This window comes from Eurosta solidaginis, chromosome 1 (genome assembly GCF_040869045.1).
Source record: "Eurosta solidaginis isolate ZX-2024a chromosome 1, ASM4086904v1, whole genome shotgun sequence".
NCBI lineage: Eukaryota > Metazoa > Arthropoda > Insecta > Diptera > Tephritidae > Eurosta > Eurosta solidaginis.
In genome coordinates this window covers 37,522,719-37,545,165 of record NC_090319.1, presented here as the reverse complement: position 1 = coordinate 37,545,165, position 22,447 = coordinate 37,522,719, and the positions used below count along the sequence as shown (strand labels likewise).

Sequence of the window (22,447 nt, the reverse complement as noted above, 5' to 3'; positions counted from 1 at the left end):
TCACCAATAATGCGTCTTCGGAATTGAGACCCACCAAAAATTGTGCAATGGAACCAGACTTTGCGTTAAGAAATTAATGACGAATGTAATCGAAGCAACAATCATCAGCGGTAAAAGCAAAGGTGAAGATGTGCTTATACCACGGATCCCAATGATTCCCATAGATTTGCGATTCAATTTTTAAGCTTGCCTTTGCAATTACAATCAACAAAGCACAAGACAATCGCTTACTGTAGCAGCATTAAATTTAGAGAGTCCGTACGTTTCCCATGGCCAGCTATATGTTGCTTGCTCTAGAGTTGGAACAGCAAAAAATTTTTTATCTTTGCACCGAACTGAAAAACCAAAAATATTGTGTACCCACATACATTACAATAAGATACAATAATAAAATGTTTTAAACGAAAATTTCACCAAATATGCGTACAAAATTCAATTCAATTTACAGAACAATAAACTAAATTATCGACAAACAAAACAGAAAAATAACGCAACATTCATTCGATCTCGGGCGTTACAACGTACGCCAGGTAAAGCTAGTTAAATATAAATGTGAATTAAATATAAATGAACAATGCAAAGCAAAACTAGGGCCAATTCTTCAAAACAACATCAGTATATTTTTAAACAATAAATTAACCCAATAATACATTAGACTGAAGGTAGAATTTAACATGCACTTCAAAACACAAATAGAAACCTACCAAACGTGTAGTTTGCCCCACCGTGGTCACTCATACATGCACAAGTACCCACGGCTGGTCATAGGGCTGAATATCTATTTAATTTATTATACTATTTTTTACATAAATTTCATATATTTTCAGTTTACGGCCTCTATACGCCTGCAAATATTTACACCGCAATAGAAGTAGTACCCGCTGAACCGTTAACCATTTGGAATCACGTAAACTGCGTTGGCTACTTATTAGAGTCAGCGAATATGAATATTGAATGAATACACAAATCATTTGCGGATAGTAACTACTATTACTACAAAAAAGAAATGTTTGCGTTTTATTGTAAATTTCATGTCATATACATAGTAAGTATGTATGTACTCATATTATAAGCATACATGCATACATTGAAAAAGGATTTAACGATTATATTACAAAATATAGATAAAAACTTACAAGATCGTTACAAAATGTTACATATAAATGTTCGTTGAGATGAGTTATTGTAAAGAGTATTTAAGTATGTAGTATGTTAGTTGTAATGATTTTGTTTGTTCAAATTTTGTTCAATGGATTTTTTGTTTTCTAATTGTAATAATGTGTGAGAGCATTTGGTATAAACTAATTATTGTATAGTTAATATGGTTCATTCACTTCATTGTGAATTTGATTATATATGTATATGATAATTATTTAATCATTTTTGTTATACTTTTTAATATAATTATATACTCTTTTTTTGATTGAATCAATCATCTAGCACCGCTGAAGAGGCCATTTCGCCGACACCACAAGTATTATCGCCACGATAAACGCGATAGTAACCTTGTTCACCCCATTTCGGTCCCCATGAATTCTTCACAATCCAATAGGGTAGACTCTTCTTAAACATTGGATAATCAGATACACCATAACCAACAATTAGTACACCATGATCGAGATCCTTTTTGGAGCAGAGAGCTTTCCATGGATGTGAGACGCCACCACGATAGAATTGCATAGCATTGGCGTTGATACCTAAAATAGAATCGACATATTTTTAGAAAAATTACGATATGAAAAATATTTCACCTATATCGAAATAAGAATTCCCTTGAAGACCACACAGAAATTGCCTCAAAAATGCCATCTTCGAGTGGCACATTCTGTATGAATTAGTTCCATGGGCTCGACAAAACAGTGGTTCAGCTGTTTTAGGAAAACAAATTTGTAACAGCTGCATAGAATGCCTTGAAATTAACAAGACGCAAGGATATTGAATCGGTTACTATAAAATCTGGATTGCAAGACCGACTCATAACCTACGCTGAGTTGAGAAGATGTCTTTTAAGTCTTCTTATGTCCCCAGAACACCATCTACATAATGAGACGAGAATACTCCCCATCAGGGAGAGAAATGAGATGCTAACCAAACAGTTCCTGTTGAATACCCAGAAACTTGGGCATCCCAACAGGTATCTGATTGATGAGCCAACACCGCCAGGGGCTTAAGGAGTCATCTCCGTAAGCATTATGAGGAAATACGGCACCTGAGAACTCAGCCGTATGAAGCCAAAAAATCCAAGCAGGTCCTCAGTGAACTCCACAAACAGGCGTCGGACCTTTATGCCGGGAATTGCCAGGTGAATCCAGTACTCAAAGAACAGTACCCAAAACTTGCGGAAGAGGAACGCACACTCCCCATGGAAACACGAGTCACTCTAGCTCAACTTCGATCTGGATACTGTAACAGGTTAGACTCTTACCTATCCAGAATCAACCCCGACATACAAAATGTATGCCCCGCTTGCAATGTGTCCCCACATGGCACCAACCATCTCTTTAATTGTAATGTGGGACCAAAACCTCTAACACCGCTCTCATTATGGTCCACCCCTGTTGAAACAGCATATTTCCTTGGACTCCCGTTAGAGGATATTGATGACAATTTGTGATCGGTCGCACCTATTGGATGGGGCGAAGCACTGCTACAACAATAACAATAGCGGTCGCCCTGGTGTCAAGACCCGGGAAAAGCAACATCAAAATGTTTAGAAAGTTTTTTTTTTTTTTTCAATTGGAAAAAATGTTTCTAAGCGGGGTTGCTCCTTGCCAGTGATTTAGCAAACACTCCCAAGTGTATTTCTGCCATGTACAGCTTTTCGGCGAAAATTCATCTGCGTTAGAAGCAGTTCGGAGTTGGCACAAACATGTAGGTAACTCGCATCCCGCCAATCTGCAGAAACAAATAAAATGGAGCATAATTGATGAAGAAGCTTTGCCTAATTCTCCTTCGAGGTATATCGCACCTTATAATTTATTTTTTTGAATAGGTCGGGAGATTTGTTTGTAATGCACTCAGACGAGAACTCTCCAATCTATTCAATTTTATAACTGCTGAAGTTAAAAGCAGGGAACAACTTACCAATCGAAATAGGACCATTCGTAATGAGCCATTGTGCTATGGCTGTTTCATTTTTGGGCAAATCAACGCCACCCTTTACTTTGACATGCACCTTTGACTTGCTGAAATTACATTTATTCTTATGACCCTCGTATGGATATTCGGATTCCAATTCCAAACCACCAATATGTTGTATGGCTCTACATACGTATAAAAGTAGGAAAATGTTATTTTATTGTTTTGATTTACATGCATTTAACTAAAGATGGGCGCACTCACTCGTAAGCCTGATCCATCAAACCACCTTGACATGCAGAATCAGTGGTATCACAATCAAGCAATTCCTGCTCAGAATATTCCTCCAATTTACCAGTCTTTACCGCATGCAAACCCTCTACGTTGCCTGTAACACTGAAAGCCCAACACGAACCGCAAACGCCTTGATTTTTCACCTTCGAGATTACACCTTTCTCACGCCAATCAAATTCCTTTGGCAGCGCTACATTAGGAATGACAGCAGGCGTATTTTTGCTTACTGCACCCTGTGGACGTGGCAATAAACCGGTGCGTTGTTTATATTCGGTGCTAGTAAGATCAGCAAATTCGGTTATGCCATATTTGGCGCTACCTGTGAAAGATCAACAAGAGAAGTTAAGCAAATTTGAATAGGAAACTGAGATTATTTGATGCACGCTTCCCAAGGCAGTCGGTTCTATGTACCGGAGCGACTCGGGATTTTTCCCGACCAAGGACTGTCATTTCAGTGTAACCCCATTTAATTTGTTGCGTCCCTCCCACAAATTGTCATCCTCCCAGCAGCTCCTTGCAGCAGGACTGCTCCATATTCTCTTGCTCCGGGAAGGTATCGAATCCAATCCGCGTCCGTCTCCTGACCCCGGTCCTGAGAAATGGTTTTGCTGCATCTGCCGGAAAAGAATCTTTTTAGGACGGTCATACTCTGTTCAGTGTGTCTCGTGTAAGGGATGGTTGCATCGGACAGGTTGTTCTGGGCTTGAACCCAAAACCCGACGTCCACGTAACTTTTATAAATCTTTTGTGGCTCCTTGCTGTTTACGCCCAAAGGCGTCCCGTAGTCTACGTCTAAGCGCCCCCCCCCCCCCACTACCTTCCAGCAGCCCCGCTGCTCAGCAAGCCACAACAAGTACCCGCTGCTGCTCGCGCCCCACGGCGCCAACAACTAAACAGCTGCTACCACTCATAACTACAATCTTCGTAGTAGAGTCGGAAGCAATGCTGAGCAACAGCCCCTGCCCCCGGCTTCTCCCCCCCCCTCTTTTCCGGCAGCAATCGTGTTCGTCAGGGAAACAGACTCTTAGTCCCTACCTCCGTTTGCACCGTTTGCCAGCACAGAATATATATGTTTGCGACATCCACCCAATGCAGCTCCTGCCTTGGGTGGTGCCACTTTCCTAGATGTTCTGGTCTCCGCGACGGGTTTCATCGCGCCATGTTGCCAGGTCGCAAACCCAAATCATCCGGGTACCCCAATGCTTGCCAAAGGACGCCCAGTCCCAGGGCCACAACAGCAATTGCGTCCTGGCTTTCCTCAACCCAGGCGTAGTCACCCGTCACTTGCCCCCAGAGTGGCGACGTCTCCCCCCATGCACTTCATAATTCTGCAGTTAAACTGTAATGGACTAACTGGGAAGATTACGGAGATAGTCAATTTCATGAACCGGCACAACATCCGCATTGCTGCGATTCAAGAGACTAAACTCACAGCACGATATGCATTGCAGACCTGCTCTGGGTATAATGTCCACAGAAAAGATAGCGAGAGCGGAAATGGAGGCGGCCTCGCGTTTATAATACACCACTCTGTGCAATATCACATATTTAATCCTGGCATCGACCGCAGGGACAATCCCCCAGCGGGTTAGGGGGGGTCAGAATATACCCGCGGTAGGTATGCCTGTCGTAAGAGGCGACTAAAATACCAGATTCAAGGGGCTGTGTAGCGCAACCCTGCAGGTTGCCAGCGCAACATATAGCTTCTCCAAACCCAATTGTCAACCTCACCTATCCGCGGCGAATCCTGTTTCACTAACAGACGAGGCTCTGGCGACCCTAAGCTCCTTATGGAACTTGGGGTTGGGGAGGGAGGGGATGGCCTGAAGGTTTAATGTGGCCACATAAATCGTTCCCGAGATGGTCGGGCCAGCACCTTAATGGTGCTGTGGTACCGGAGCGTACCGGATCTGTATCCGGCAAAGGACCATCACATCGATAACACTCCCCAAAGCCTTCGGGGAGCAACCTTATCGCTACAACAACAACAACAACCGCAGGGACAATGTCTTAGAACGTCAAGGCCTATCTGTCCGGTCAGGCGATGCAAACCTAGAAATCATCAACATCTACATCCCCCCTGCCACCTGTTGCCCCAGTGGATACCGCCCTAATATCAGAGCCTTACTCACTGGCAACAATCGCATTATCTTAGGCGATTTCAATGCCCATCATGATCTATGGCATTCAAATTTGCGGGCGGACAGTAGGTGTGAGATGTTGGCGGATCAAATAGAAGAAACGACGTTCTGCACAATAAACGGAGACGCCCCACACGTATGGTAGGAAGCTGTCACAGTTCGCCAGATATCTCAATCGTGAGCGCAGAACTCGTAAACTGCGTCAATTGGCAGCCGATGGTATCATTGGCATCCGACCACCTGCCTATACTTGTTTCGCTCGAGCGTACCGCCGACTTCATCGTCACCGAAAAACGCACTTTCATAAACTTTAAAAAAGGAAAGTGGGAAGAATATAAATCTTTTACAGACAACCTCTTTGCTGCCCTCCCTATCCCGACTGATGCCCGCCAAGGGGAGCGTGCCTTCCGCAAGGTCATTGAATCCGCCTCGGCACGTTTCATCCCCGCCGGGAGAATTCCCGAAATCCGGCCCCACTTCCCGGCGGAGCCGCAAACTTAGCGAGAGAACGTGAACTTATAAGGCAGCTTGATCCAGGTGACCCCCAAATAAGGGATATAAACCAACGCATCAGATTGCTTGTGGATGAACACAAGCGGGCGAAATGGGAGGAGCACCTAAGAGGTTGTAACCTCTCTACCGGTGTGGGTAAACTTTGGTCCACCGTAAAGTCCCTATCGAATCCGACTAAGCACAAAGACAAAGTTTCCATCGCCTTTGGCGACAAAGTGCTGTCGGATTCGAAAAAATGCGCGAGCGCTTTCTGCCGACAATATATAATGCATTCTACGGTCGACAAAGATAGACGGAGGGCCAACAGACACGCACATAAACACAAATTCAGCGCGTCACCAATCACCATCACCGCTAAAGAGGTTGAGGACGCCATTGGTCGCGCTAAACCATCCAAAGCAGTGGGCCCAGACGGCATAGCCGTGCCGATGCTTAAAAGCCTAGGGAAAGAGGGTTTCAAATATTTAGCGCAGGTCTTCAACCTGTCTCTTTCCACCTTTGTCATACCCGAGAAATGGAAAATGGCCAAGGTGGTCCCGCTACTAAAGCCTGGTAAACCAGCTAACATAGGAGAGTCGTATCGTCCGATATCTCTCCTATCGCCAGTAGCAAAGACGCTCGAAGCCATTTTGCTCCCTTATTTCCAAGCAAATTTGCAGCTAGCCTCCCATCAGCATGGCTTCAGAAAACTCCATAGCACTACCTCCGCGCTAAATGCCATTAGCACCCAGATAAATTGCGGTTTAAATCAAAACCCCCACCATAGAACAGTACTCGTAGCGCTAGACCTATCATAAGCTTTTGATACGGTCAACCATGGCTCGTTAGTGCAAGACCTGGAAGGGTCTACCCTTCCCCCATGTCTTAAAAGGTGGACCGCAAATTATCTGGGTGGTCGGCAGGCATCGGTGCTATTTAGAAACGAAACATCAAAGCCAAGGAGAATTAAACAAGGGGTGCCACAGGGTGGTGTCCTATCCCCACTTTTGTTTAATTTCTACATATCTAAGCTACCTTCACCACCGGAAGGAGTCACAATCGTTTCCTACGCCGATGACTGCACAGTAATGGCCACAGGCCCAGGCCCACAGATCGATGAGCTATGCAATAAAATAAACGGCTACCTCCCTGATCTCTCCAGTTTTTTCGCCTCGCGAAACCTGGCATTATCACCGACTAAATCTTCCGCGACCTTATTTACAACATGGACGTCCCAAATGTCGACCATTTTGAACATCCACGTCGATGGCTCTACGCTACCGACTGTCCTACACCCCAAAATCTTGGGTGTGACGTTTGATCAGGATCTACATTTTGGTGAGCACGCAGCCGCAATTGTTCCGAGAATTCAGAGCCGTAACAAAATCCTCAAATCCTTTGCTGGCAGTACCTGGGGAAAAGATAAAGAAACGCTCATGACTACATACAAAGCAATTAGCCAGCCGATTACTTGCTACGCGTCACCCATATGGTCGCCAAGCCTAAAAATTACCCACTGGAAGAAGCTACAGGCCTGCCAAAATACTGCTCTCAGAATTGCCACGGGCAGTCTTCTTATGTCCCCAGAACACCATCTGCATAATGAGGCGAGAATACTCCCCATCAGGGAAAGAAACGAGATGCTGACCAAACAGTTCCTGTTGAATACCCAGAAACCTGGGCATCCCAACAGACATCTGATTGACGAGCCAACACCGCCTAGGGGCTTAAGGAGTCATCTCCGTAAGCATTTTGAGGAAATACGGCACCTGAGAACCCAGCCGTATGAAGCGAAAAAACACAAGCAGGTCCTTGGTGAACTCCACAAACAGGCGTCGGACCTTTATGCCGGGAATTGCCCGGTGAATCCAGTACTCAAAGTAAACTGTAACAGGTTAAACTCTTACCTATCCAGAATCAACCCCGACATACAAAATGTATGCCCCGCTTGCAATGTGTCCCACATGACACCAACCATCTCTTTAATTGTAATGTGGAACCAACGCCTCTAACACCCCTTTCCCTATGGTCCACCCCTGTTGAAACAGCAAGTTTCCTTGGACTCCCGTTAGAGGATATTGATGACAGTTTGTGATCGGTCGCGTCTGTTAGGTGGGGCGAAGCACTGCTACAACAACAACAACAACAACATTATTTGATGCAACAAAGTTTACTCACCCATTTCATTACGATTCAACTCTTTTATGGTTTGCAAATTTTGTTTGAAAATTCTCAAACGCATTTGACGTTCCAATACAGTGTGATATTGACGATTATATTTTATTTGGAATTTACTAAATAAATGTTCACTTTTGTCCAAGCTATGATGATTGCGTTTCTTGTGTGTCTTCTTTTCCAACTGCTCTACCGAACGACTATGACGACGTTTTACCAATTCCTTAGTGGGACACTTGAAAGTGACTTCAATGCCATTAGGCAGCCATGGCTGTGACCAGATTTTGATGTTACAACGTTCCTTAGCATCAGTCTCATCAATGAGCTCAGCATCAATTTTAGTTAAACTGCCCGAAACGACTTGCGTAGTGGCTGAGTAAATTTTCGAAATTCTGAAATTTTAAAAATGTGATTGTCGTTGGCGTATATTTTTTATTCTATTTGAGTAGGCCCACCTGTAATTTGGACCATCACCAGCCGCTAATTTATCGAGTGAAGCTTGCAGACGTTCTTCGGCATCTTTACTTTCAAGTTTGCTTATACCACCAGGTAGGTTATCGTTACTACGCTTAGAACGGGTATGAATCTGCAAGTAAAGTGAAAAGGAAAGTTAGAAAAATAAACGTCGATTTTATAATTAAAGTAGAGTGCCTGACAATTTGTCCTGCCCATAAATTCGTTTGCCTGCATTAAAAGGTGAGTCTTAATTCTTCTTCTTCTTTTCTTTTGCTTTCTCTTCTACTTTATCCTTCATTATTTTTCTTATTCTCGTCCTTTCCATATTCCAATTATCACCCTACCACTCCCACTCCAACTCCTATTCCCAGTTACACTCAAATTCTTGCCACTCCCACTCCGACTCCAACTGTTTATCCCACTCCAACTCTTACTTCCACTCCCACACCAACTTTAACTCCACTGCACCCCTCATCATACATGGAAGCTCTATAATAAATTTTGAATACCCTTTTCAAAAAATTGTGGAGAAGCGTATTTAAATTTTTCCTAATAGGGGGCGTAGCAACGCCTTCTTTTCCGAAAAAATTTCTCTAAACCAACCTTGAACCATAACGAAAAAACAAAAAATTATTATCGAAATCGGTCCATTCGTTTTTGAGTTTGAGCAGGTCTAACGCACAGCAATTAATTTATATATATATAGATATCTACAATATTTGTTGTTGTATTGTAAAAGAGTCGGACTTAATTTTCGAAATATTCAGTTGTATTTTAGAAAATGTTAATTAGTATTAGAAATCGTCAATTAGATTTCAAAAACGTTGATAAGACTTAAAAAAGGTTTACTACACCTTTTCGAATTGTATTTAAGAAAAGAGATAATGCATTTGGGAAATGGGAAAATGTATTTAAGAGATTTTCTAATGAGTTTGAGAAACGCATTTCCTTTAAGTTCAGTAGCGCTGTCAACTTAAACCACCTTTTCAGAGGACAGATAAGAAGGTGGGTTTGATCGAAAGTTCAAGGGACCCAAGATATCGCTTCATCAGCATTCGCCTTCGTATCCGGCAAAGTAACACCTTGATATACACTGTTGACCTCACAGGAAGGGCCAATAACCTAGCAGAGAACATTTCGCTCGAACCACATCTGTAGTTCGCCACCAACTATAATTCCGGACCACCTACCAGGAAATATATCATATCTCACATTGTTGTCTCAAGTGCTGCAAAGCTTTTGATTTTATCTCTGGTTTATAACATGTGAAAACAGCAACCACCAACTTGTCTACAGTCTCGTCAGCTTAATGAGAGCAAACATCTATCAGGGCTTTCTGAAGTAGGTGGCGTCATGATTGCCCATCTACAGCCTCCCAATGCCAGAAGACGGGACTGTTAGAACTGCTGACTGGCCCAGGAATGAACGTTGAGAATCTACATTGGCCAAGCCGTCTCATTACATATCTGAATGCAACTCAAATTACCAAAACACTATTGAGCAGTAACAAGGCTAGCCAATGCCTCTAGTGAAGCTTGGCTGCTTATACTTTTGCCTCAACACATATTCTGCATCACATAGTATATACCTTTGAGGAATGCGAATACCTCAACATGGAAGATTGAAGCATCCTTCCCCCAAAGAAGTGAAGTGGTCTACATTAAACCCCACGCCGGACCCAAAGTTAGTTTTTGCGCCGTTGGTAAATATTCTGGTATGTACGAGGTCGGGTTCAATTTTTGGCATTAACAATCGTGGCTCAAAGAACTCAATATTAAAAGATCGCCTCAGTAAAGGTATGTGTGGCATAGAATGCTGTGGCACTAATAATACACAGTTGTCTATATCGCAGCTCCCAGCAATATCCGTCGCGGCCCACTTCGTGTTGTTTCACTCTTTCTTAAGTTCCTTCCTAGGTATAAGGTATAAGACTGAAAGGAACGGGAGCCACCAGACGTTATAGAGAAAGCTTCCGTCCAGCATACAAAGATCGCTCATTGGAGATGAGCAAGCTGATTTCCGACGCTATTGATGGAGAGTCTGGTCGACTAAACCCCATATTAATAAAGCTGATAATTAGTCTGATCATAGAAGTGTGACCCTGGTGTGAGCCCATGTTGACTCCGTATGTTATGCATTGACCCGCCTCTGGCTGAACCACAATGGCTTTCTGCGCCTACATTGAATGAATTTTATTGACCAGCACGTCATCTACACCGCGGGTTTGGCTATAAATATGTTCAAGAAGCTTTTGGTGTTATTGTAGTCATCGTTAACCACTTCGGAAATAAGTATCTTGTGTGCGGGATATCAACTATAGCAAGTGACGCTGTGAAAAAATTATCCAGAGTCACTCATATAGATTGATGTTATTCTACACAATTTTTGGGGTGGGCAATTTGAAGCTATCAAGAGATCAAATAGTTACGGGAAAAACCATTGCACTTTGGATTTGTAAATCTCACTTTTTTCCTCTATTTTATTTTGGGGAGTTTAATGTGTAAACACCACCTATTTCCTAGGAAATGAGACTCAAAAAGTAATGAAAGGTTTCGTTCTCCGAACGGAAAAAAATTGCGCTGAATATGGCAAACCAAATGTCACAATGTCAAAAAATCGTTCCAATCTATAATTCTTCACGTATAAGAGTGCTGTAGATGGCTTTCTAAGGCCCAGAAAGCATTCCTACCAAGACTCACCGGTTGCAGGAACAAAAAGGCGGTGGCCTACATTGCGACAGGAAAAGAGCATATGGACCAGGATTCCTTAAATATCGTGCTAAAAAATGCTTGTATCCCGATTTATGTAAATAAGTGACAAACAATTGACAATTATTAGTGTTTGCAAGGATTTAAGCAATCAGAGAGGAAAAATGTCGATTATAGCTCCAATTTGATAATGAAAACAATTCATTAATGTTCTGGAGATGATCGCGACATGAACCGGAGATAGTCCCGAAATGTTCTAAAATTCAGCCCGTAATGATTCTGAAGGTAAATCTAAATAGCATCCAAATATCCCAAAAACGAATCCGAAATGATCTCAAAGTCAAAACTATGAAGTTCTTAAAACAATCTCAAATGGTCTAAAAAAATCACGAAACCAACCGGTTATAGTCGGGATATAGCCCGCACCTAATTCCAAAATTATTTCAAGAACAGTCCCAAAGTGTTCACGTAAGCAATCTGGATTAAGTCCAGAAATGATCCCTAAATAGTCCCAAGTTAATTCCGAAACCCATCCGTAAAAGATCCCTAAATGGTCACATAATAATCTCGAAAAACCCCAAAATAAACTTAAGAAGCCACGAAACATTCTCAAAATGAGCGCAAAAACACTGCGGAAATATTCCGGAAATTGTTTCAAATGATCACAAAATAGAGCCAAATTGATTCCGTAAACAATATTCGAATGTTGCCAAAATGGTCTCGAAATTATTCAGAAACAGTCCTGAAATGGCTTTAAGACAGTCCCGAAATAATCCCGAGGAGTTATGAAATTATCTCGGAAATAATCTCGAACTGATTTAGATATAGTCCCAAATTATACTTAAATAGCCCCGGAAAGATCCTGAAAGGAGTCCCGAAAAAAGTTTCGAAATGGTCCAAAGATAGTCTCTTCGTGAGGCTGAAGGACACAAAAGCATCTAGAAATTACATCCAACGTAATACCTAAATAGACACACAATGATTATACCTGAAGCAATACCGAAACGGTTCCAAATTAATCACGGTACCAGCCGGTGATATTCCGAAAATAGCTCCGAAATGGTACCCAACTGATTCAAAACTGATGTCGAAAAAAGTTCTGAAGAGATCCGGTAAACAATCCGGAATTAGTACCGAAATGACCCCAAACTAATTTCGAACACCATCCCGATATGGTCGCGAAATTAACGCGAAACATTCAAATATAATCTTAAGACAGCCCAGAAAGGAACCCGACAGTCTCGAAGTGATGCCGAAAACTAAAATGTTGATCGCGTAAACAATACCGGAATGATACCAAAGTGTTCCTGAGTTGATTTAGAAATTATCCCGAAACATCCCGAAATGATTATAAGAGAGTCCTGAAATGCGTCCGAGCAGTTCTTAAACTACGCTGGAAATATTCCCGGATAGTGAAAGTTGATTGAAGATGAAAATAATGAATAAATTTGAGATGATCCGAAAGAATCATGCCGAAATAAGCCCATAAGGTTTAAAGTACTACCTGTTGGCAAAATGATTGTTCATTGGAGGACAAAGTCCTTCACCGTTTTGAACTTATATCGGTCAAGAGTTGTATGGTTATATGCATATTTGAATCGTACTATATATATTCTTATATATGAATGTCGCAACAGTTTTTGTATACAGCTCTTTTGTGATTCATAATCAGCTGGTGACAAATTAGCACCTGTCAGAATTTTATGTATTATTCGCCATGAATATAACGTCACCCAGCCGCCCAACCGTCCAACCACACACGTTTGGACTAATAATTAACAAAGGAAATTCATTTTTGCTAAAACGCGAATTCTCGAACTCTTACTCACGTACTAATGCATGAAATGGTGAATCGAACACATTTCAATGACATTCGACAGTTGCGAAATACACATCGATTAATCTTACATTGTGGAGACCAAAAGGCCCGGCAGACGTTACCCTGCCCGAACTTTGAGTTGCCTGTCAATAATGGTTAGCGTGCAAGAACTGCCTCTCTCCTCTATTTCACTTCTACCATCCCTACTTCCAAAGATGACACTACTTCCTGCTCTCTCCTCTTTCCACTTTCGCTCTTTCTTCTTTTTCGCTCAGTCTATTCTCATATATATCTTTTCCCATTGCTCTTCAACGTATCTCCCATTTTTTCAGTCTATCTTACGCCCTCTCCTTTTGTTTTCTGTCTCACTCTCTCCCTTACCTCAAGAAAATTGCACCATAACGAAACTTATGAGTTTCATTTAAGTGGAGGTATCTCGGACATTCTGTGAAAAAGGTCGTATCTCAGCGAAATCATTTATAAATTTGTATGTCTGGAAGCCTATTAAAAAGCTAAATTAAAGTCTGTCCTATGATAGTAGGAATGATTGAGAAATGTCACAACTTACTTATTTATTCATTTCACTTTTAACGGACAGATCCAAATTGACGTGCGAAGTAGGAATGGTAATCTTAACAGCACTAGTGAGCGTGTTTCAAAAATTCGTTAAGATGTTACTAACTCCGAATAATGTAGGTAATGCGATAGCTAACTGTAGGCGGAGGATTTTAAATGAGCTTTAAACGTATAAGGCGAAATTTAACGCATTTGTACCCTAACCTAACTCGCCTAAGGTCTACTAAACGGCATACTTACATAAGTGTGGACAGGGAATATAACAGCACATAATCAGTCGAAACAAGGTGGAAGACGGTTTGCTATAAAGCTCCGTCGACATCCAGGATTGTAGGCATAGTGACGGAGATTTATTAAGACGCTCGTTCGAGACATTTAGTTGGAGATGAAACCAAAGCTATATGTTTGTTATCGACTTTTTCGGTTTTTTGTGAATAACACTGGTTATAGACTAGTCATCGGGCTTTCAATGATAACAAACCGATAAAAACCGACGACTCGTCGATGTAAGCCGATAACATTTCGAATGCCATTCGATAATACGCCGATAACAAACCGATAACTCTTCGATAACAAATCGAGAATAAGCCGATAATATCGATTGTTACCAATGAAGCTCGTCTCAAATAGTACCGAAATTATACCGGAGCGGCCCCAATGGCATTAAAGTTGTATATTAAGGTCTCACACTAATCCCAATACAATACGAAACTATTTCCCAACTGCTCCTAAAGGGTCCAAACATCGCTCTGAAAAGATCTTCGAATGAATCCCGATTACGAACAGATTACAGAGGTACACGACAGGAAATGTATTGAGACTATAAAGTTTATATTTATAGTATAAACACAAAACATTTAATAAGAACACATATTCTACGTTTCGAAAGCACAAACTAGAGAACAAAGACAGGCTACACAAGTGACCGAGCGTATGTACGCACTAACTTACGACCGCGGACAACCAAGTGCATTGTTTATTGTGATTGCGCACAACATTTACCTGTTCTTGCGCCAATGTCTCAGCAAATGAATTTTCTCCCTCCTTCAGCTGATGCTCATCGCTTCGCTCTTGTTGTACATAATTACTGGAAGCACTCTCACTAGCGGCATCGTCATCATTCAAATTTCCACTGGTAACTGCTAGCTGTTCGGTTTTTTGTCTTTCACGTTGAGTGTCCTCAAAATTTAGAGCACCAACTGATAGGAAATCATCTAACCATTTCATTTCTGCTTGTGTGAGTACGGGTACGGTTGTAGTAGTTTCTGCTACGCTATCTTCATCATAAGCATCAACGACTGTCGCTACAGTTGGCGCTGACGTCGTTGCAACATCCGCATACTCTGTCACATCATCACTACTCAATTGTTCAGGTGTTGTTACCGCTGTAATGGTCGTGCTTGTAGTACGCGATACCTCCGCCGCTGTAACGGTAGCTGCAGTCGTAGTTGAGATGGGTTTGGCGACGCTACTTCCTGGTGTTTCACGACGTTTTAGAGCATTCGTTGAGAACGGCATTGGTAAAATTTGTGATTCTAATTTAGACATATCATCATCGGCCAACTCATTGCGTATGCCACCATTAAAGATCGCATTTCTTGTATATTTATCATTTAAAGCTTTGCTGCGCGCTGCCGGATCCGTCAAATTATCCTCTTCGCTGGTACAATTGGAAGCACGTAATTCACGCACTTTATCACCCCATTCGGTACGCAGCCATGGTTTTTCAATTATCACCAAGCGACATATGACTTCAGCCTCTTTTGCTTTGGTATCAATGGCGTTTAGGTGTATCTCGTAGCGTACCCCATCCACAATTTCCCGAAACGCATCGATGATGTTGACGAAGTTCATAGTAAGCGGTAGGAATGTCATGGCGATATTTTGTACGCCAATCAAGTTGGGTGATAGATATTCACGTTCGCCGGGATTTAATACGTGTACATATTTTACGGGATCCTCTGATACTGGCTGCAGTTGTCCCTATGCCGAGGAATTTGAAGAGATTGTGAAAGCACACGAATTTGACAAACATATAGACAGAGAGTGTGCAATATTTAAGCATGAGTTTTTGCACCAAAATTGCATCTGTACAAGCAACATGCACCGGTGAATGTGTGTGTATGAGTTGTGTGTATATGGGTGCTAATGTGCATCTTTGTAAAAATTTGTTTATTTTAAAAGTCTTCCATCATCCAAACACCCCAACACCAAGTTAATGTTTTACTAGTATGCGAAAATATTTTTTCAAATGTTTCTTTATGAAGATTATGAAGATGAATCCATATAATTACATATATCCAATGTAGTTTAAACTATAAGCGATTTGAGCGATAGAGAGCATACTTGTAATCTACAAGCGGACTCGACATACCCTATTCTGCCCGAGATTTAGCTTTCATGTATTTAAACATTTCCCACGCTCTACTTTTTAGTGACCCACCCCCCCCCCCCCCCCCCCCTCTGTCTTCCCCACTCTCTTCCCGGCTACCTATCGTTATCGTCAACCATCTCTCACCGTGCCCTCTTCTTCTCCCACCCCTGTTTTGTTGTATTCCCACTTACTCCCCATTAGTCCTATCCTTTCTGATTCCCATTCCTGCTCTCACTTCCGTACATATGCCACACTTTGCATGGGGATGCCACGCCCACATTAATTTTTCTCTTGTGTAAGAGATTAAGCGCACATTTCAATGTTCTAACATTTAACTTTCAGAGATATGTACGAGTGAAAATTGTCAATTTTATTTAAACACAAATTTTCAAGGTCGTGTTATTCTCGCTCGTTTCATTTAGGTCGTTTCGGATCAATCTTATCAGACATAAGCATAAGGATTGCTGTAATGTATTTGCCTTATAGTCAGTGACTACTTTGCCACATATTTCATCCTATCGCGAGCAAGGGAGTCGGGGAGTCTGTCAGTGTTAGCTAGTTAATCACTTCGTCTCTTTTTGGCATACTACCACTTTTTTTCTAATTTTTCTGCTTTGTAGCTTTGCCTCAAGGTTCTGCTTACATCCCGCTGAGGTTGCTAAAAGCAGGGTAATCACCTTCAACCGAGCTACCTTCGACCTAATTCCACTGCATTACAGGCCCATGCAAAAGCGCTTCCTCTCACGAACTGTTGTTCCATTACGATTGCCAAGCGCTGTGTGATTCATAATGCTGCACAGTATTGTGAGAGGGTTTTCTTCCCCTCTCTACCCGATTCCCTTTTCAACTCAGTTTCTTTGTTAGGGCTCGCAGGCACCTGCTCCTCGGTTACCAAGCTAACTGACTCTACCCTTCACTCGCTTTCCAGGTCTGGATCACCGCTTATATGATTTCCAGAACACCTGCTCCAGAAGCGGGCTCAGCAGTATAGTATTTAATATGGGTAAAACTAACCGGCCGAAACAGTTTCGCACCGCCCTCCGTAGTGGTAAAGCCACAGTTACTTCCACAGACGATTCACTATCGGGAAGGCTCCTTTCAAACCGAATATACTCCGTGGCTGCAATCATCCAAGAGCGTAAAAGCGTGTGATCGTATCAGTATGAAAGCTTAAATTCATTCTAGCCTAAAAACGTACTAGCGTAAGAGCAGAGTTTCATAAAAGCGCTTGGCGTGATTTCACAGCAGCGTATTACGGTAATTACATACATACATGGTTTTGTCAAGACAAGTCTAACTATGTCGTTGCATAATTTCAGTTAATAACACGCATTATTGCAATGTGTCAGTAATAAAAACAGCAAAACAAAAGCAAACAAGAAGCAGTTATAAGCAACATACATGAGTGATTACGTAACAGAAGTCTTACTTCAAGCCGGCTTGTTAGCATTGAAATTCAAGCGGTTCAAAAGCCGATAACCGAACGATCAGCGTATAAGATTAGAATTAGCACAGTTTACACTGTAAAAAATTTCACTCAAACCGGTTTAGTGAATAGGGAAATATACTACACACATTTATGTATGTCTGGGTATCATAATAAATCCAACTAACATTTTATCTACTATTTGAATACTTAATTGGATAGTTTATTTTGTTGTCTTGTTCGACTCTTTCGACACTTCCACTTTCAAACTGATTTAAATAAATTTACTATTTGTCCTACAATGGTGGTCAGATCTCTGCCATAAAATACCGATCATCAAACAAACAAGTAAGGACGGGACTGTCTTCGGCTGTGCCGAAGACTTCATACCTTTCATGAATGGGGCTGAACAATAATCATATCTCGTTCGTAATCTCCAAATAATCGGATTTATAAGATAAGAAATATATAGAACAGATGTACATACCTAAACGATTTTTAAGATAAATATAAAAAAAATGGCAACAAACCCCCTTATCTGAACGATCGGTTGTATGGGATATATACTGTATATAGCTCTGATCGAAATGATTTTTACAGGAAATCTTCTATGATATTGTAACGAATTTGCTTGCAAATCCTCTTATTTGCAATCCTCTGCTAAGTTCGAATCACTAAACTGTTGAATAAATAACTCCAATTTGTAATAATGCAAAATGGCCTTTATTAAAGTACTTCACAATACACTCAAACTGTGCAGCGAATAGCTTGCTTAATAACCACACTGATTGATAGCTCAATGAAACTCTACTATTCAAAATAATACTGCTATTGCTCGCTAGATATCGTCTTAATCGCAATTGCTTGACAACTCAAATCAAACTGAATCCCTTCTTACTCGCCTGCACCGCTTTTATAATTTACGCTGCATACTTCTAGGCTCTTCGATTTCCAGAAGTTACTAGTTGTTTCGGCTACAAAATCGCCAGCCACAACTACGTGCACAAATTATTGCTCTCTCTTGTGACAACTCAGATAAGATATATGCATGTATTTGTGCATTGCCGCTCAGATGTTCGTATACGTACATATGTGTAGACGCAATTATTTATTCGTTTATGTAGATACATAATGATTGAATTATTGATGTGCATTCACGTCACTGGTTAGCATCGGCTTAGAGACGATAGCATCGCTCAGTGCTGCTAACATTCGTTACAATATCTTAGTATATCACCAAGTTTCGGGTTTTTTTATTGGAAACTAAGGGAGAAATGGCTAAAATTCATTCTATCTAAACGATCGGTTGTATGGGATATATATTATATATAGCTCCGATCGAAATGATTTTTTCATGAAATCTTCTATGATATTGTCACGGATATTAGCATCACTAAATTATCCCATCACTAAGGCGATGCTAAGGCCATGCCAAGCAGTATTTACGTTAATAATTAAATCAAGTATACACATATATAAGGCAGCCCAGAGAGATGTCACACACATATGCATTTACTTATATGCCTATGTGCGCAAACTACAAACATTCACATCAATAATTCAATCTTTATGTATCTACATAAACGAATAAATAATTGCGTCTACACATATGTACGTATACGATCAGCGGAGCGGCAATGCATATATCTTATCTGAGTTGTCACAAGAGAGAGCAATAATTTGTGCACGTAGTTGTGGCTGGCGATTTTGTAGCCGAAACAACTAGTAAGTTCTGGAAATCGAAGAGCCTAGAAGTATGCAGCGTAAACTATAAAAGCGGGGCAAGCGAGTAAGAAGTAATTCAGTTTGAGTTGAGCTATCAATCAGTTTGATTAAGCACGCGATCTGGCGGCCAATAGTAGAGTTTCATTTGAGTTATCAATCAGTTTGGTTATTAAGCCAGCGAGTAGCAAAGTATAAGTGTTATTGTGAAGTACTTAATAAAGGCCATTTTTCCATCATTCAATATTGGAGTTATTTATTCAACAGTTTAGTGATTCGAACTTAGCAGAGGATTGCAAATAAGAGGATTTGCAGCAACTTCGTTACAATATATTAGAATAAATATCACCAAGTTTAACGTTTTTATATTGGAAATTAAGGGAGAAATTGCCAAAAATCTTTCTATCTGAACGTTCGGTTGTATGGGATATATACTATATATAGCTCCGATCAAAGTGATTTTTTCAGAAAATCTTCTAACACAACAGAACTAATGGAGAGACTTGAGACCGTAGAGCTAACAAGGAACAGCAAATTGGTATCTTTTGACATAAAAGATTTATACCCATCTATACCACTATCGGAGACTTTGGACATAGTTAGCTCAACAATAGTTCATAATACAAAAAAACAAAGTGAAAAGTATGCAAATCACAAATACGCTAAGAACCACTTTACATCAAAACTATTTTCAATTCAGCAATAAAATATATAGACAAACAAACGGTCTTGGAATGGAAAGCCCCATTTCAGCAATTCTTATGGAAGTGTTCATGCAAAATCTGGAAGAAAAGTACATACAGGAGATGAAGTCCAAATTAGGCGTGTCATTTTATGCTAGATATGTGGATGACATAATATGTGTTTTAACTACTAATAACGAAGATCTTGTACTGGAGTACCTCAACAAGCAGCACGGAAATATAAAATTTACAATGGAAACCGAAAAAGACGGAGGAATCAACTATCTAGACCTCACGATAAATATTGATAAAGAAGCCAAAAAATTTAACTAAAAAAAAAAAAATTTAAGGCGCGATAACCTCCGAAGAGATCTAAGGCCGAGCTTCTCTTCCAATTTGCGTCGTGCTCCTCTTGATTTTCCCCACAAATTGGCCGGACGGGACCTACATGTTTTATGCCGACTCCGAACGGCATCTGCAAGGCAGATGAGTTTTCACTGAGAGCTTTTCATGGCAGAAATACACTCGGAGCGGTTGCCAGACACTGCCGAGGGGCGACCCCGCATAGAAAAATTTTCTTCTAATTGAAAACCCTTATTTCTAAAACTTTGATGTTGCTTTGCCCGGGGGTTGAACCCGGGGCATACGGTGTGGTTGGCGGAGCACGCTACCATCACACCACGGTGGCCACTATGACATATATAGAAAGCCAACGGCCACCGACACAATAATACACAATACCTCAAATCACCCACAACAGCATAAAAATGCAGCATTAAGGCACTTGGTACATAGACTTGAAAGAACACCTCTTACACAAGAGGCATATAAGAGAGAACTTGAGGTCATATATAATATCGCTGCAAACAAAGGATATAAAAAAGCACTAATAGATAAGAAGGACAAATGGAGAACCAAAAAGAAATAATGAAAAGGAAAACAATAGCTGGACGACTATGACATATACTGGAAAAGCAACATATAAATTGGCAAACTTCTTTAAAAAATACAACGTTAACACAGCATTCAAAACATCGAACAATCTAGGGAGAAAACTAAGAACTAACACTAACTCAGAGGATCCGTTTAGCAGCCACGGCGTATGCAAGCTTACCTGCGGATGCCAGCATAGTTACATAGGACAAACAGGACGGCAAATAAGAACGAGGTTCAGAGAGCATATCAGAGATTACAACAAAAAATACGGAATCCAAACATTATACCCGAGTCTAACTTCGCGAATCACATGGTCGAGAATGAATGTTCCCCAGCAAACATCAATAAAACAGTTAGGGTTCTTCACATACAAGCAAAAGGCCGACGTCTCAACGTACTCGAAAACATAGAAATCTACAAACAGAAAACATTCGACGGTAGAATAATAAACGAACAGATAAACACAATTTCTGACACAATATTCGAGCCTTTAAAACTTGTTTAGAAGAAACAAAGTCAAAATCACACAGGTACAACAGACAAACACACAACAACAAATAAACACAAAACAATTAACACACCAAAACAACAAACCCACAAAGAAGGTCAAACGACTAAAATCACGGATTTTTACCTACCCCAGTCAGCCACACTAATCGATTAGTAAACCACCCTCGGTTCTGAATGAACACACAGCACATACACATAACTAAATATACACAAGCATCAATCTTGACAATACCTGCTCATGTACCTACTAACTATAAATACAGGACAAACGACAACAACAGATCAGAACTAAAATCGACACTGATGATGGCACAACGCCGAAACTGGTTTGTATCAAAACCCAATTTGGCAAGGGATGACGGAAAATCGTTCCAATATACATCTTCTATGATATATTAAAATATATATCACCGAGTTTCACGTTTATACTTTCTAAATTGCGGCAGGAAAGACCAAAATCGTCTTATCTGATCGATCGGTTGTATGGGAGATATATGTTATAGTGGTCCGATCCTAACGGATCCGACAAATGTCTAAAATAATACAAAAATACATCATTGAGCCAAATTTCATTGAGATATCTCAAAATTTGAGGGACTAGTTCGCGTTCAAACAGACAGACGGACGGACGGACGGACAGACGGACATGGCTATATTAACTCAGTTCGTCGCCCTGATCAATTCGGTATACTTAATGGTGAGTCTATCTTCTATATTTCTCAACGTTACAAACATCGGACCAAAGTTAATATACCATGTCATGTTCATGAAAGGAAATGGACAAAAATCAGCGAAAAATGTCTCCTTATATAAAGACATATTCTTGTTAAACTTTTGGTGTTTTCTTTTCTACACGAAAATGTCGCCTTCATGCCAACCCTTCAAAAAGTTGTGTTCTGTTGTAAAATCAGCTTAGCCTTAATAGAGGCCATCATTATCTTTTCTCAACAACTTACCCCTAAAAATGGCCAAAAATGCAGCATTACTTGCCCTCGCTGCCATTGACGGTGTAGAAAACAGCCCTGTCAATTAGCTGATGAATCACACGATGCTGAAG

At 40.9% G+C, this 22,447-nt stretch overlaps 1 protein-coding gene across 2 annotated transcripts in view; it reads right to left on the bottom strand.

Moving 5' to 3' along the window:
- Positions 1-994: 994 nt before the first annotated feature.
- Positions 995-22,447, bottom strand: part of CtsF (Cathepsin F) — a 45,891-nt gene continuing 24,438 nt past the window's right edge. Inside the window, exons 2-7 of one of the 2 annotated variants that reach the window (XM_067786829.1) lie at positions 14,742-15,722; positions 8,636-8,766; positions 8,184-8,572; positions 3,343-3,691; positions 3,085-3,263; positions 995-1,697 (exon numbers count right to left, since the gene is read on the bottom strand). In XM_067786829.1, the coding sequence (XP_067642930.1) occupies positions 1,429-1,697; positions 3,085-3,263; positions 3,343-3,691; positions 8,184-8,572; positions 8,636-8,766; positions 14,742-15,722 (2,298 nt within the window). In that variant the 3' untranslated portion in view covers positions 995-1,428. The remainder of the gene's footprint in view (positions 1,698-3,084; positions 3,264-3,342; positions 3,692-8,183; positions 8,573-8,635; positions 8,767-14,741; positions 15,723-22,447) is intronic. The other variant, XM_067786838.1, reaches the window with a different exon arrangement.